The sequence below is a fragment of the Danio rerio genome, chromosome 22 (assembly GCF_049306965.1).
Source record: "Danio rerio strain Tuebingen ecotype United States chromosome 22, GRCz12tu, whole genome shotgun sequence".
In the NCBI taxonomy this organism is placed as follows: domain Eukaryota; kingdom Metazoa; phylum Chordata; class Actinopteri; order Cypriniformes; family Danionidae; genus Danio; species Danio rerio.
In genome coordinates, this window is record NC_133197.1 from 3237845 (window position 1) to 3256157 (window position 18313).

Consider the following 18313-nt stretch of genomic DNA (forward strand, 5'->3'; position numbering starts at 1 on the left):
TATATATAGTTAAAAAATATTTACCATTTTCCTAAGTGTAACTACTACTGGCGTCTGTTCTTCGTACGTGGATTACTCAGTTAGCTGGATTTGGATATTGACGATTTGACACGATCCAGGATCGTTTCGTTCTTCAAAGCTGATCTGAGAGTTGTTGTCATAGCAACAGTTCTGCTAGCTCAAACCTGATCAGGAGCAGGTTCAATTCATATAAACAGGATTAGATCGGCTCAGTTCAAGCAAAGATAATACAGAAAGTATGTTCCCAATTCTGATATTTTCTTACAGTAGTAGTTATATACACTTGGGAAAATGGTACAAATTTTTAACTATATATATAAAGTTATAGTCATAAATAAAATAAAGTTATACATATTAATAAAACTTATGCAATCTGCACCCTCGAAATGGAAGTATAAAGACTGCCACCTGGTGGTGCAAAGAGAAAACTTATTGATATGAACTTTTTAGATCGCTTTAGTACAGTCTGTGTATAATAGAAATGCAGAATATGTGACTTTTTTAAAGCAATAACACATTTATGCAGTCATGAACATGTTTTGATAGTTAATATGCCGGTGATTTGATGCTTCACAAAAGTTGCAGACGCCTTTACCAATATCAAAATGCTTTTGTAAACAACCAGTTATTCCATACAGCGATTAAAAAAACGCTACTATAATAAAGAAAATCTTCTCTAAATGTAGAACTAAATACACTGATTTGCATTGAAATACATGATGAATACTCCTGACACATGAAAGTGTAAAGCCTGCAGCTCACAACAAATGTGGAAAGTTATCGCGTGTCATATTTAACAAGCCGTGTACTGCTAATTTGATGTAATTTTGCTCACATGGATAATTGAATATTCATCAGATGATGTCATTACGCTGCTGTGCCGTCAGCCAATCGCTGCATAGTTGATCATGATTTCGAGGATCGATAGATCTGTCCTTCACAACACACGCAGCGATCTCAGATCAGTTTATCCAGACATTCTAATCTGATTCACGAACTTATTTGAAGAACCAAATTAGCGAGAGATCAGTTATCAAGATTAACAGATCCAGGATCTGCCAAATCATCTTAGATCATTTAAGCGAGGTACGAAGAACGGACCCCTGTAAGAAAATATCAGAATTGGGAACATACTTTCTTCATTATCTTTGCATGAACTGAGCCGATCTAATCCTGTTTATATGAATTGAACCTGCTTCCGATCAGGTTTGACCTAGCAGAACTGTTGCTATGACAACAACTCTCGGATCAGCTTTGAAGAACGAAACGATCCTGGATCATGTCAAATCGTCAATATCCAAATCCAGCTAACTGAGTAATCCACGTACGAAGAACGATTAATCATAAAAAGATCAGGATCTGGACACCCAGGCAACATAAATTATGAATGATGCTGATTTGCATATGATTATTAATCTTTCCAATCACTGCATTCAGATATAAAAAATGCAAAAAAAAATAAATAAAAAAATCAAGAGATTCCGCCTTTAGTCGTTTTAGCAAGTTACAGTCAAATACACAGCAGTAGTGGGAGAACAGTTTATAGTTCAGATATAACCACCGATGTTTATGGTGAAGATGAAAATCACCGTCATATGCGTTTAAATGAAAGTTGTAGGCGGCTGTCACATTATTTAACCAATAGGTGGCGACACTCAGCCATCAAAATGTTCATTTCGCCACAGAGGAATGAACCACCAACTTATCCAGCATGTTTCACATAGCTACAGCCGCAACCCAGAACTGGGAAACACCCATACACACTTACATTTTATACTACGAACAATTTAGTTCATCAATTCCCCTATAGCGCATGTGTTTGTGAAAACATGCAAACTCCACACAGAAATGGCAACTGGCCTAGTCGGAACTCGAACCGTTGACCTTCTTGCTGTGAGGCCGCAGTGCTAACCACTGAGCTAACATTTGCATATATTAATTTATCAAATTAACAACAAAACAAATCTGCGTATAATGATGGACGCCACATATTCCCCCCTTTACCTTTTTTCACTGATGGTTTATTACTGGAGTCGTCCATTAAGGACTCCTCAACACACTCCGGCTACCAGCGCAGTGTGGGTGTCGAAATGGTGTGCGTGTGTGTGGGAGACACGGCCGGCGTCTGTGTGATCGGAGGTGGGTGGAGGAAAGGAAAAAAAGAGAAAATGAAAGACAAGGAGCAAAACCGAGAGCCCCTTCCTCTGGGCAGAGACATGACACACTAATGACTGAGAGACAGCGGTAGAGGAGTGCAAGCGTGTGTGTGTGTGTGTGGGGGCGGACTGGTACAAACACACCACGCTTCCACATCCAGAAGCAAAAACACCCGAGATGAGATGTTCATCTGCTTTCTGGCGCTGGGTGTGTGTGAGGAACATAATATTACAGCTTTCAGAGGCGTTGCTGAAAACAGCCTTAAACATAGAGGGGTCACCCAGCGAGAAAACAACCCAAAAAAACAGACTGAGAGAGTCGCATCAGCCGACAACTGCCGCATCACAGATGAAAATGCTGGATTTTAGAGATGCAGCGCGCTCTAGTGGTGAACAGGAGGGTTGCGTTTTAGACTACATGCACACTGTAAAAATGCTGGATTCACACAATCGATGTGTAGGAACATGAAGTTAACCTATTAGATTTATAAATTTAAGCAGAATTAACGTCAATTTGTTATGATTAATTAACCCCTAAGGGCTTTATCATCTCAGCTTGCTTTAAATTAGTTTGAGTGTTTGTTTCTAGTCCAAATATCTAAAGATTCTAAAATCAGGAAGCATTTTCTGGATAAAAAGAAGTTAAAATTAAGTGACTTGGTACTTAAAACAAGTGAAATAATCTGCCAATGAGGAAGGCAAAATAATCTACACTCACCGGCCACTTTATTAGATACACCTTTTCAACTGCTCTTGTCGCAAATTTCTAAGCCAATCACATGGCAGCAACTCAATTTATTTAGGCATGTAGACAGTTCAAACCGAGCATCAGAATAAGGAAGAAGGGATTTAAGTCACGTTGAATGTGGCATGCTTGTTGGTGCCAGACAGGCTGGTCTGAGTATCTCAGAAACTGATCTATAGGGATTTTCACGCACAACCATCTCTAGGGTTTACAGAGAAAAAGAAAATATCCAGTGAGCGGCAGTTCTGTGGGCACAAACGACTTGTTGATGCCAGAGGTCAGAGGAGAATGGCCAGACTGGTTCCAGCTAATAGAAAGGCAACAGTAACCCAGATAACCCTCTCGTTGCAACTGAGGCCTGCAGAAGAGCATCTCTGAACACACAACACGTCTAACCTAGAGGCGGATGGGCTACAGCAGCAGAAGACCACACCGGGTGCCACTCCTGTCAGCTAAGAACAGGAAACTGAGGCTACAATTCACACAGACTCACCAAAACTGGACAATAGAAGATTGGAGAAACGTTGCCTGCTCTGATGAGTCTCCATTTCTGCTGCCACATTCGGATGGTCGGGTCAGAATTAAGGCAGTTCTGAAGGCAAAAGGGGGTACAACCCAGTACTAGTAAAGAGTACTTAATAAATTGGCGGGTGAGTGTAGTTCTTGCTTTGAATTAAAACTATGTTTTGTTTTGGCAAGCAAAAATAAACTGAAAAGCCTGTAGACGGTGTCTTAAAGGTTTACTTTAATCACAAATTCAAGAATTAATTTAAAAACAAATCTTCAAAAGCAGTTCAAGCTGTAATGGAAAACGGGGTTTGGCAATGAATTACTAGCTCGTTAAATAATAATAAAAAAACATTGACTCGAATTGACTAAAATTGTAAGCTTTTTATTTCAATGACTAAATTTCAGTACTTGGGTTAAATGTTGGGTCAGATCAAACATGCAGCAGGGTGCCTTACAATGTTAAGTCGAGTCAACTATTCTTTTTTTTTTTCTTGCCATTTACACTGATGGATTAAAACTACAGTATAAGACTTTTGAAGCAATACCTTGCATTGTTTGTAACAATACTGCAATTGTATCCTACGCCACCCAACCCGCTCCGAGCTGGTATCAAACTGGCGACCTTCAGCTTGGGAGTCGGTTGCTCTATCAATGAGGATGAAGACCATGGCCTCTAGCGTCTGTCACTAGAGCACATTTAGAGGTCAGAGGAGTGAGATTTACCTGCGCAGCACACACTAGCTGGCGTCCGTTACATGATTATTATTTTATTAAACGCAAGCAGTTTATCAGTGCACAGTTTCAAGTCTTCAAACTTTAGAAATACTTACACTAATATAACAATGCTGGGTTGTTTTAAGCCACTGTTGGTGGTTAATCTTTTCAATTAGGTTTTTTTTTTTAACCCAACGGTTGGGTCCATATTTGACCAAACGACCAACCCAGCATTTTATTAGAGCGTACGTTTTAAAAACTACTATCTGCTGCTGTTATTTACATTAAGCAGACGAATTTACCCTTAAAGTGACTAAAAATCGAGGAGGCGTTCAAAGATTCAACATGAAGAGGCAACACACACACACACACACACACTAGAGTGCTGATTATACAAAAGAGCTGTTAGTGCTTATATATAGAGAAGAATTCTTCTACAGGTGGTTTGTCAAACCCACTCACCTGTGTGAGGCACACTTCAGAAAGGTACAGTTCTGTTTGAGATATGGAGCGAGTGTAAGGAAGTATTCAATGCAAATGTGCACAACTGGCGCAAGTGTCGGTTCGTGTCAGATGAGAGTGTGCTTTCTACAGGTGGTTTGTCAAGCCCACTTACCTGTGTGAGTCACAAGTAGATAAACTACTAGTTCAGTGTTTCCCAACCCTGTTCTTTAAGGCACACCAACAGTACACATTGTCAACCTCTTCCTAATCACACACTTGAACATAAGAGACTCCAACACCTGAAGTTAACGGGTCAGATAAGAGAGACATCCCAAATATGTACTGTTGGTGTGCCTTAAGCCTCCTTTCCATTGCACACGACAAACCGGAAGTCATTCCTTTCCAATGGAGAGCAGTCCGGGAGCTGCGTGCAGTCCTGATCATCTCCGTATGCGGAAAATTCGGATCTGAATTGAGCTGCGGATCCGTTGAAATATTTGAACTCCTGCGACAAGACCGTATGCGACCTGCCGACCGCATATGATTGAGTGTTGTGCAAGCAGGTCCGTGCGCATGAGATGAGAAATAGGAGTTTATTTGTTTCTTTTTTGAATTATGAAGTCTATATTTAAAAACAAAAAAACTTTTCTGTTCATAAATGCAAGTAAGAAAGTAATAAAAATATATAATGTTGTCTCCACATTACCTCCAATATTATAGCGGTCTGAGTTTCTAGCACTCATTCATTCATTAAGCCATGTAAACGCACAGAGAATAAAGGCTACTGCATTTGCACTCCTTTATTTCGGACACCGTGAGAATCAGCTTCTCCCCCACGGTGCACGACAACACTGGAAATACTGTGCGGCTGCCACAAGGGGGCGTATTCCGACGGTCATGTCCAAATGTCGTGTGCAGTGGAAAGACGGCTTTAAGGAACAGAGTTGGGAAACACTACTAGACTAAACTAGGAGGTTACCAGTAAATAAACAACCAGAATTGACTGATTTCAGAACAAAAGGTGAGCAATTTATGGCCCGTTTCCACTGAGTGGTACGGTACGCTTTTATGGCCGTTTCCACTGTCAAAAGGCATACCGAACCAAACCGTACCACTTTTTCGGGACCCTTTCGAAAGGGTCCCAAACACAAGAAAGGGTATCAAAAGGCGGAGCTAGACGGCTGAACGCTATTGGTTTACAGAAGAGATACATCATTCACTTACAACAGGCCAGAATGTAAACAAAGGACCCGCCATGTTTGAAATACACAGCGAGAGATTACAGCGGAATTATATATTCATATATCATCCTGATGACCAGCCAATCAGCCATGGAGTAGAGCAGAATCTACCCTGTGCCTTGCAGTTTTTTTACAAGCCAGTCTGACGCGCGAGCGGTTTCGCTTTCTTCCTTGCGCTCGCCGCGCGTCTAACGTTATATCTGAAACAACAAACTTCTTGAGCTGATAATAATAACGCGTGCTTGATCATTGATGTGCTTTGGAAACCCGATCCCGTGAGAAGCTGACAAACGCGAGAATGACACATTCAGAAAGAAAAGGACAAGCGCGAGAGTGGAGCGCGGAAAAAAGTCGGGGAAAACGGAGCACGTTATTTCTTCAGCAAACCTGAAAAAACTACCTTGTTTTAATCTTTATTATCACCTTTTGGACTAATATGAACTGGGAATGACTCTCTAACAGAGGCTTCATGTGCTGCTGAAGATTACAGACACAGATGAGAGGTTTTCACTGACTGTAGGCTACAGTATACTTTGTGTTGTTTTGAACCTAATTAAGGACTAAATGTCTGCTGCGTGTAGATTTTCTGTAGTTGGTAATATATCAGAGACTGTAAGGGTCTGTATGTGTTCATATGTTCATTTATTTATTTAATATAATTACAGACATTACAGTAGGCTGTTTTGCAGTCATTGATCTGCAGTTATAATCAACTCCTGTTTATAGAAAAGTCAGTAATAAACATTTATACACAAGTATTTATGTGTGTAAAGCATCTGTTTTGTGAGAAGTGCTTTTAATTTGATTTGTGAGCGACCTGTGCAGCTTTACGGTAGACATTTCCGAGCGAGAATAATGCGACTGAAACTTTGTCGTACACCACGCCCACCAAAAGGGTACCCTTTATAGTGGAAACGCAAGCCTGATAAAGGTGACCCGTATCGACCTGAACCGTACTGTACCAGTCAGTGGAAACGAGCCATTAGAGGCGGCTGTCATCAACGCAATGGCGCAAACTTAATATGTAAAACATTTATTGGATATTGCATACAAAAAAAAAAAAAGACAAATAGAAAGTAAAACAAATCACAATGAGACACTTTTGGCATGCGCCCTTCTCCTTTAGCCCTTCAAAAAGTCCTCACTTTTACCCACATAACACATTTATTCAGAGTTCACAATTTACGGCTCCAACTGCGGCAGCCTTGAATCACATTTCTGTGCTTTCTGATGGCAGAATTTACACTTTACAGTAGATTACTGATCATTTCTCATCAGATATACCAATATATCCGTTACATTAGTCACAGCTCTGGTCTAATAAAACCTGAAAGAACGAGGAAGGTCATTTCCTCACGAAAAAACAGTGCTCGCAACTAAATCGATGAATTAAAGAGAGTAAGAACAATTCACAGATGTGGAGTGTTTGGCAAACGAAACCATGAAGTTTTAAAAACAAGCTAAAAGGTAGATTTTATTAGCCAGAAGCTAAGTAACAAATGTACACAAATACAAGCTAAATTTCGCTTAAATTTGACTCAATTGACTCTTGATAAACTATGAGGCAGTCCGTTCTCAGAGCCATCAGAAGTAAACTCCTAATAAGTAAACATGTAGATTACGATACCCCATTAACATAAGAAAATAGTTCCGCACTGCATAACCTTAAAAACAAAACGAAAATGTTTCCCAGTCCAATTTTTGTTGTTTGCTTGTGCACACTGCACTCGAATATATTCACAAACGTATTTAAAACGTAGGTTGCGCACTAGGGTTTTTAAAAATCCTGAGGAAAAAACCTATCAAAAATATATACGATTGTAGCTAAAAACCAAACTGCATTGTTATGCAGCAGTCGTGAAAATTGACAAACCAACCCTAGCGCTCAGAGGACAACTCACGGATCAGTTTATTTATTCGTATAAAAATATTTGCAGCATGCATAATTGTCTGAGAAACATTTTAATAATAATAATAATAATAAAAAAACTAACAAACTGTAAAACTTAAAATGCGACAGAATCAACAGGGTGGATGTACACAGGTTACTCGCTAGATTCCTCAGCTAAAATATGGGCTTTATGTTTTGTTGGAGTGCTTTGCTAGAATCAATGCTAGCAATGAAAATAACAAAAGAAAAAACAAAAGGTCTAATTGGTTTCATTCCATCGTCCATTTCTTTGGTTAATCTGCCCGTGTGATGTGATCTTATTGCAAAAGTGTGTCGATTATGGTCAGAATTAAGAGTGAGTGCGAAACTGATCAAGCTGTAGGGTCAACCATATTTAACATTCAGCAATACATTCACATAAACGGAAAGTGTTCTGAGTATTCAAATAAGCCGTTTTTAAAATATTCAAATTGGGTTTAGGGTATTTAAACTTTTTATGGAATAGTCAGGAAGTATATATATATATATATATATATATATATATATATATATATATATATATATATATATATATATATGGATAGTTTGTAAATACTCAAATAGTTTTTAGAATATTCAGAATTTTTCCGAATATTTAAATTGGTTTTAGCATATTCAAACAGCGTTTAATGATTATCGAAACAACAATTATTGAATATTCAAACTGTTTTAATAGAATATTCAGACAGTTTTAGAATAATAAGATTGTTTTTATGGTATTTAAACAGTTTTTTAGAATTTTTAATTATTTTTTGAATATTCAAATAGTTTTTTTTTAGAATATTAACATTGTATACTGAAATATTCAGATTGTTTTTAGAGTACTCAAACTTTGTAATATTCACATTTTTAAAAATATTAAGACTACTTTGTTATTATTGCAAGTTTAAATATTCAAAGTTTATTATTTAACTTGTTTTTTTATATTTAATTTTAGCAATATTCAATTTTTTTAGAACATACAAACAGTTTTTATTAATATTCAAATTGTTTTAGAATATTCAAACTGCTATTTGGGAATATTAACAGATTTTATTAAAAAAATACGTTTTTCAAGTCAAACGTTTAGTACTTGAATGATTTTTAAACAGCCCTTAAATATTCAAAATGTTTTCAGAATATTACAATAAACTTTTTAATAATCAAACTGTTTTTAGAATATTTGGATTGATAATTTTTTGAAAATTAAAACAAAAATATTCAAATAGTTTCTGGAATATTCAGACTGTTTTTTAAGATTCTAATTATTTGTTTGGATACTCAAAATCTTTTAGAATATTCAAACTGTTTTAGGAATATTAACAAATTGTAATATTCAAATACTTTTAGCAACATTCAAATTGTTTTTCAACTTTCAAACAGCTCTTTAATATCCAAAATGTTTTCAGAGTATTCAAATAACTGTTTTTAGAATATTCAAATTGGTTTTAGCATATTCAAACAGCTTTTATAGAATATCCAAACAGTTTTTACCGATTATTCAGACAGATTTTGGAATATTAACAATATTTAAAGCATTTATTGAATAGTCAAATTTAATATTCAAATAGCTTTCTCAACTATAAAATACTTCGCACCTTTAAATATTCAAACAGTTTTCAGAATATTCAAACTTTAAAATACTGAATAGAGTAGCTTATCCAGATCCATTCCATCTTTTGACACTATACTCAAAGTACCGTTCTGGTGGCTCATTAGCTAGCAAACATTCAAATGAACACTCTTCAGCTATTAAGGTTATGATGGGGTCTATTGACATAAAAAAAAAAAAAAAAGAAATCACTGATTTAAACACAAATAACACTACGTAAAGCATAAATCAAACACCGCAAATCGTGTCAGAGCCCTAAATGTTTTATAAGTAATCCTGTAAATGTTTCCACCCTGTTCATCTGGTTAGCAAAGCGAAAACAAGGGGTGTGCTAAAGCGACAGCTGTCAGTTACAGGCTATATAGTGCACTACAGAACACAATTCACCCATTCATAACCCCGCAGTGACCAATGAACACGCAGATTCTTTAGTCACCGGCACGCACAAATACTCTCTAATTTCAGGTCATTTGACTTTTCTCCGATGGCGTTGCATTATGGGATGTTTCCCTCACTCTTGCTGTCTGGAAAGACTATTATTGAGGAGCTGAGAAACAGCTCAAGATTAACTGGCTTTACAAATGAGGTCCGTGTAGAAAATAAAGGATTGAGGGAGGGTTGTTATGCGCTCATGATCAAAGAATACAAAAAGTAGTGGCTCTACAAAAAGACTGACTGGTGGGAAAGGGAAATACTAAAAGGTGCGCGGCTCCATCACATCACTGCACATTCTCTGGCTCTTTGAGTCTTTGGATCGCCCTGAAAAAGACAAAATCAATTAAAGGTTACTTTAGAAAAGGTCTGCTGGATTAATTATAATGCAAAACTTCTAAATCATTGTATTAGCCTAATTATTAGTTCATGTGTCAGGCTTTTGCAGTAGTTTGACTGCAGTGTGATCGAAAAACTTGACATTGTTGCGATATGAACTGATTCTCTTGAATAGCTATGTTTAAATTCACAAATGCATGACGAATTTTAGGACAAGTACGAAAAACAAAAACACGAAAATTATGGATTTTGTGTACAAAAAAAACTTTAATGTATTTGCAAGCCTGATAATTGCAAATAAACGAATCTAACCGTACGTTCACACCAAAGGCGAGAGCGTCAAAGCAGCCGGAAGTCATTAATTTTCAACGAGAGCAGGCTGTGATAAGCGGCGAGGAGCAGCGTGGCACGTCTTCGCTGGCGTGGGAGTCAAGGAGAGTTGAAATCAAGTCAACTTTATAGGTTTGGCGGCAACCAATCAGAATTAAGAAGTCCACGGCTTGATCGGAGTTCAGAGAACACAAAACTGTGAACTTTGGTTACGACCAAAGTTGTTCCCAAGGGTTCGATGATTGCGGTCGCCAGATTTTCAATTATTTACAATGTTTGCTTACAGGAACATGCATTAAATAAGTTACTGATGTGCATTAATGTTATATATATTTATCTTAAAGTGGGAATCTCACGCGACGGCTGGTCGCTCACGGATATTTCAGACATATGGACACATATTGGATAAATAGAACAAAGCCACACCACACGCAACTTGATCTTCTATTGTTATATAAATTTGATTAGAAGTGCGCAACGTTTTCACGCTAGAAAGCTTGTTCTATGCAGGAATGTAACTGACATGCTGCAACGGCTCCTTTAAATACGAGATCAATGTAGCGAGTTTTGATGCTCTCGCCTGGGTGCTGAAGGCAGACATCGTTGTCGCCAGAGCGACCTTGGACGCTCTCGCCGCTTTCGGTGTGAACGTACGGTAACAAGGACGGCGAATATGAAGAAACGCAAATAAAAATGACAGATTCAGTGTGTAGAACTTTACGCTGTTCACAAACCTGCAGATTGTGCATGAAGAATTTATGTTGATGGTAACAGATAGGGCTGCACATTATATAATTTCAGCATCGATAATGCGAAGTGCGAGTCTCCAATAGTCAAATCACAGGGATAGTCGGGATTATAGTTGACCAGACATTGCAGGTCATTTTCAATTTTAACTTCAGAGTGAAAGTTTATTATATGCATGTGTTTTTAAGGCCTGACAGTAAAAATTTGAAGCAAACTTGAAGCTCTGGGGCAGAATGTATTAAACGTTTGTAGCTTAAACATTAATTGAACATTATATAATTACTCAATTAAAACACATTATTATTATTATACAGAGATTTAATTTCTGCTTCACAATACTGTTTGAGCACCCAACGACACAGGGACACTGAAGCATTTTAAAGCCATGATTCATCAGCAGATCACTCGTATGTCAGCTTATAGACAGACCAGCAGATCGATGTGACTTTGAAACACTCCAGAGTCCCTGTATCCGTTTACACTCAGTAAACAGCGGTGAGTTCGGTGAACTGATGACCTTCACAGCCAATCACAGTCAATTCTGTTCAGCACATGAACACAATGGCCAATCAGCGCTGATTAAAAACGCGCTCAACAGTTCGAGGGGATTTTACTTTTAAAAATGTCAGTATGGATTGGTACCGAATTCCAGTACCATGACAATGACAGGGTTTCTGCAGGTTTAATCAAGTCATATTTAAGACTTAAGACCCTTTTAAGACCATTAAAAATTTAACTTTAGACTTCTACAGAGTTAAAGACTTGGCCCCAATGGCCCTGTATTATCATGAGGAATTGTGTAATTGTTTGTCCCTAATTACCGAGACTTTTTGGCATTTTGCTGTAATAATGTCTAATAAAAACTTATTTACATATTAAAAGAAAGGTTTTAGTGAGATGTATTGTTGGTCATTGGATGGATGTCAGTCTGACTGAGTAGCTTTACCTCGATAAAGCAAAATTAAGACCAGTTTAAAATGATTTAAGACCTACAACACAATATTTCAGAGAGTTTAAGACTTTAATGCGTAAAATTAAACATTTAGATTATTTTAAGACTCAGCGAACACGCTGTAATGATTATTCGGGATTTATCTTTTTTTTGGCGAACCACGAACTAGCATGCGTTTGGACTGTGGGTTAAACCTGAGCACCCAGAGGAAACCCACGCCAACACGGGGAGAACATGCAAACTCCACATAGAAATGCCAACTGGCCCAGCTGGGGCTTGAACCAGTGACCTTCTTGCTGTAAGGCAACAGCGTGTCAGATAAATTAAGACGATGATTTTTTTTTGTTTAAAAACGCACAAAAAAAAGCTTCAGATTCAGTGCAAAAGACCTTTACGCTTTCACAAATCCACTGATTGTTGTTGGCAAATTTTTAGCATGACAAAAACAAATAAAAATAAAAATTTGGAATTCAGTGTAAAGACTTTTACATTTTTCACAAGCCTGCTGATCGTGCCAGTATTTGATGAATATGAATTAAAAATAAAACTTGGATTGAGTCATTCTTTACACACCTGCTGATGGAAAAGGTCTTCATCTCCAAAGTCTCCCTCCTCATCGTCACCATTCTCCATTTCTATCACGCTTTTTGTGACGGTTCGCTTCGCCACGTCCTGTAAACAGTGATTATTAAATGAGAAAGGGGTTCACACATTAAAAATGATTGAAAAATGGCAAATACTATTAATAATAACAACAACAACAACTGCACCTCTCCGCTTGAATTGACCAATAGGGTGAGGATGTTTTCTCCGGTTCCCCAGGAGCTCTGGCTCTTCCACAGCAGGTCTGAAGGAGGACTATGGGACATGCCAGCATCAGCGCTCCACACCTGACACAAAACAAAACCTTTAACATCTAAAAGAGCGTCATTCAAATACATGAAATTAACGAGATCTGGTCCAATTGGCTTACCGTAACTGTCTGACCGGCCTTCAGGACAAACTTGGGGCTGAATTTATAGACAATTTCCTCTCCGTCTCCAATTTGTCTCTTTAGTCGCCAGCTGCCCAGAGACTGATCCTGAATTTAAATAAACAAATGATGATTAATTGCTTTTTTTTTTAGGTTTTGTTTTAGGCTAGAATGTTAACCAACATGCATCACCATTAGAAATGGTGTGTTTTAAAGCAACCTAAAATGTTTAAATGGCATTGAGTTATTAAATACACAGATTTATATATATATATATATATATATATATATATATATATATATATATATATATATATATATGCTAATAAACCTAGCATTTAAATTAGAAATGTTCGATTTCAAAGAATACTTTTATGCAATCCCACATATTTTCCCAGTCTGAGTCTTCAGTACCTTGTCAGAGTTGTTCCTGAGGGTCACAGATTTGCCCTCGAGGTCGATCTCCTCAATGCTGACGCTGCCGCTGGCTTCAGCCTGCTGACTGATCTGCACTTTGGGGCCGGCGGTGGATGACTCCTCCAGCTCCACACGCTTCCTCTTGGCACGAGAGCTCCGTGAGGACGCAGAGGTGCTGCTCGCTGTGGTGCGGGACACCGTCACCCTTGAGGACGGACTGGGAGACAGCTTGAGCCTGGAAGAGAATCAAACAAACATATAGATCTGCACTCGAACCCCGCAGGAGATGTACATGCATGTGTGTGTCTGAAGAATGAACATGTGGTGCTTTTATGAGTGCTAGGGGTTTGTGTGATGTGTACATTTAAATATTGTCTGCAATCATATCATAATTGCAGTTTTAACAGAGCAGATTTTGTAGAAAGTACATACAAAACTTCCAGTAAAAGTGCTTTTTTTATTTTTACAGCATATACAGTTGAAGTCAGAATTATTAGTCCTCCTGAATTATTGGTCACCCTGTTTATTTTTTCCCTAATTTCTGTTTAACGGAGAGCAGATTTCTTCAGCACATTTCAAAACATAATAGTTTTAATAACTATTTATTTTATCTTTGCTATGATGACAGTAAATTCTGTAGACTTGATATTCAAGACACTTCTATACAGCTTAAAGTGACATTTAAAGGCTTAACTACGTTAACTAGGCAGGTTAGAGTAATTAGACAAGTTATTGTATGATGATGGTTTGTTCTAAAAACTACTGACAAAAAAAAAAGCTAAAAGGGGCTAATAATATTGACCTTAAAATGGTGTTTAAATTCAAAACTGCTTTTATTCTAGACAAAAAAAAACAAATAAGACTTTCTCCAGAAGAAAAAATATTATCAGACATACTATGAAAATTTCCTTGCTCTGTTAAACATCATTTGGGAAATATAAAAAAATAAAAAATAAAATAAAGGGGAGGCTAATAATTCTGACTTCAACTGTACATATACCCCCTTCAAAAATCATCATGGTACCAAATGTAGTTTGGATTTTACAAACACAATAGTTTAGTAAATAATAATACTAAGATACACATTTACGTTTCGCTGAACAGTGACATGCCACCTAATTGTGGCTTTAATTTCTCATATAAAGGATCATTCCATTTTTTTTTAGTCAAATATCAGAATCGAGGTAAATAATTTTGCATTTTAGTTGACCAATCAGAGCATAGAGAGGAGGGGCTTACACAAACATTAAGCCTTGAAAGGAATCAAATAGAAATCTCTGCAAATAGTCCTAATATTAAATGCATATCCTGAGAAAATGATTTTCTGACCTGAGATGCATCAAAACAATATTAACATTGAAATAATTCAAAAGTAATCAGTTTGGTAACCTAAAATCATTCTCGCATGTGAACTAATTTAATTAGATGTGAACTAATTTGATAATCACTCATTTAAAATGCAATCGTAACAAGGTCGAGTTCACCAAGCCTAAGAATGTTCATATTTAAATATTTGTAATATATAAATGAGATAAATTAGTTTGGTACTCTCGGCCCTCCTCACTAGATCAAAAGCTTCAGCAGTCAGCTCTCAGTACAATAACACTGGCTTATCACAGTTATCAGCTAAAAACCAAGATAATAGACATTGATCCATCTCTTTCCTCCAATATCACACACCCCTCGACCGCACTATCATTTTACATTTCCTCTCTATCATCCGTCCTCCAAATATCTCAACTATCTGCTCTCAATCTCCAAGATGAACTAGCCGTCTGTTAGCGTCTTCATGGTAAACCGCGCACTAGTAGGGAAACGCAATTATCATTCCTCCCTGACATTCTACAACCTACCTGTGCCTCCTGGAGTATGTCAAGTATGAAACGCAAAAAATGTGAAGAGGAGCGTTCCTGAGCAAGTCACAGACTGCAGGTGTGTGTGTAGACGAATAATCATAATAATCAGCTGTCAGAGCACACAAAGTGCGTGTAAAACACTCCGGAATAGCCCAAAAATGTGTGGCTTGTGTGCTAAACGCTTTAACGGGTCACAAAACAAGCATTTTAAAAGTCATGTCAATTGTGTTCAAGCACAAAACCCGACAGCGTACTTTAGTTTTAAACTCGGACAACCAAGTGACAATTGAGTGCATTAAAAAATGCTCTCACAAATACCGCTTTCAGCCTCAGATGTGCTTGAATGTCATTTTAAAGTGTAGTAAATAAACCAGACGGCACTTTCAGGCGCGAGTCGAAAGCTAAAAAAGCCTAAATTGCGTCCAGGTTCACATTCCTCCCATGGCTGATTAAAAAGCACATCTGAAGAATGTCTACCGAGTGCGAGTCAATAATAAGTACATGAACGCGCTTGAGGGCGTTTAGCTTGAAGGCATTTTAAAAACCAGTAATCTTAAGGTGTGTTTGAGCGCTTTTCAAAACTGAGCAAACCAGCAAGATTTAGATTCAGAAAGATGCAAGAGGAAGATTCCTAGATATCATACTAGGGGTGTCACGATTTAGATTTTTAATCGAAATCGATCTAAATTTATGCTCCATTTCGATTATCGAATCAGAAAATAGAATCGTCGATGCTGCCACGCCCCCATGTCACGTCAGCTTGGCTTGCCAAGCGGGAAAAAACAGGCTTGTTGAAGTGCTTGTTAAACTTCATACGCAGGAGACCCGTCGACAGAGCTTAAACCTTCTCCTCTTTCAATGAAGTCGCCGGTGTGGAAGCATTTTGGATTTCCAGTGAGTTATGTTGACAACGTTTGTGTTGTCGACAAAAAAAACAAAGTTTTGCAAGCTCTGCTATGTACGTATTAGGGTTTGTCCGATAGACAACACCGGCATCGCGATCCTCCACCCGCCCCCGTTGCGAATCCGCTCGCGAAAAGTACACACTCAGGCCCTGTTTACACTGTCTTTGTTTTTAAATGGCATTTTAGAACGACAATGATTTGACATCCACAGTGGCGTGTAGCATTTCTGAGCAGCCCTCCTTCCTCTCTACCTCTGAAACATCACGTGACCACACAGACACAGACGCACTCACAGCAGGTCCAGGCAGTCAGAGGACTGCTTCAATCTTTCACTCACTTGTACTTAAGTCATTTTAGCGAACACCTCAGATACTGTTGGCTGGTTCCTGTTGGTTGTGCGTCTTTTTTACCGACGCCATTATAACGATACAGATCACTGCCTATTCACGAGTCCCTTAGAAAAAGTGATTGACAGGTGGTAATTATGTGTGTATCTTGCCTTTATTCATTTACTGTATGATTTGTTTATGGGTAAAACTAAGACCAAGCAGGTCAGGTAGTTTAAACAGTAGGCTACAAATAATTAATTGGTCATTAATTAATTAATTATTCATAATCGAAAATCAAATCGAATCGTGCCTTTAGAATCGAAAATGTAATCGAATCGAGGATTTGGAGGATCGTGACACCCTTATATCATACGTTATAAATGTGGTTGTGTTTTCAGACCCCCTAGTTTTTCCACGATAAAAATGACTGATTTTGTGGGGGTAATTCCCTAAAGTTGGCTGAAAATTTCCCAATTTTAAATTCCAGCACTTTTAAAGCACTTTCAGGGTGCATGTGTATGCTTTTCCAGCACCTAATAACCACAGTTAATTACGTTTATATATGTTGTATGTACTTTTTCACATTTAAATCCATTGTGCTATTTTACAAAACACAATATGGCATTTCAACCTAAAAGGTTGAGTACTTTAGAGTAGTGGTCCCCAACCACCGGGCCGCAGACTGGTACCGGTCCATGGAACAATTGGTACCGGGCCACATAAGAAATCATAAATTATTTCTGTAGAAAATATTTCCCCTGCGACTTGGTTTCTTCCACTCACCCCCGCATTCTCATGTGAAATGGACTATGCCAAAATCCACCACGGAGCGGGAAGAACGATCGCTAGAATATAGCTCAGTGGTGGTTGTTGATAGTTTAAAGTAGGGGTCGCCAATCCTGGTCCTGGAGGGCCGGTGTCCCTGCAGGGTTTAGCTCCATCTTGGCTCAACACACCTGCCTGGATGTTTCAGGTATACCTAATAAGACCTTGATTAGCTTGTTCAGGTGTGTTTGATTAGGAGCTAAAATCTGCAGGACAACGGCCCTCCAGGAACAAGTTTGGTGACCCCTGGTTTAAAGTTATAAAACAGGTATTATAGAGTCCAAATCAGCAGCGCATTTAAGGATTGTGCATATATGTGTGCGTGCATCGTTAAGTAAGTACCTGAAATCATTGCAATATGCATCTATATGGAGTTTCACATAATCATACTTATTAGGGCTGTAACATGCCAATGCATACATTAAATTCGGCTTTACGGTTGTATTATTGTTAATATGTTCGTCAGTTGAGATGTTTGGCACAGATGTTATGCATTTGATGTATATAAACCTTGATTGAAACCTAATTAGACCGCGATAGTGCAACTAGCGCATGCGCACCGAGTTGTTCATGATTAACCTGGATGCTTGAGCGCATCAGCTGTGTTCACGTGAAGAGCAGCTGATGTGGGGAAGAACGCTGGCAAAATTAAGTGTGATTATTGTGATAAACTAATAAGTTATAAAAGCAGAACAACATGACAAGGCATCTGCGGTTGGATCACATCACAAACATCAAATTAAAAGAATGGCGTATAAGGTCCATTGTGCATCCAACAAGACTTGTGCATTTTAGTTTAACTTTGAGCGTGACTTAGACTTAGAATATCTTTATTGTCCCCAAAGGGCAATTAAGT

General features: G+C 38.0%; 1 protein-coding gene across 1 annotated transcript in view; it reads right to left on the reverse strand.

Moving 5' to 3' along the window:
• Positions 1–6848: 6848 nt before the first annotated feature.
• The window catches only part of lmnb2 (lamin B2), a 31223-nt gene continuing 19758 nt past the window's right edge, over positions 6849–18313 (reverse strand). Inside the window, 5 exon segments of the mRNA NM_131002.2 lie at positions 6849–10111; positions 12726–12824; positions 12923–13042; positions 13126–13233; positions 13540–13777. Coding sequence (NP_571077.2) covers positions 10067–10111; positions 12726–12824; positions 12923–13042; positions 13126–13233; positions 13540–13777 — 610 coding nt within the window. The 3' untranslated portion in view covers positions 6849–10066.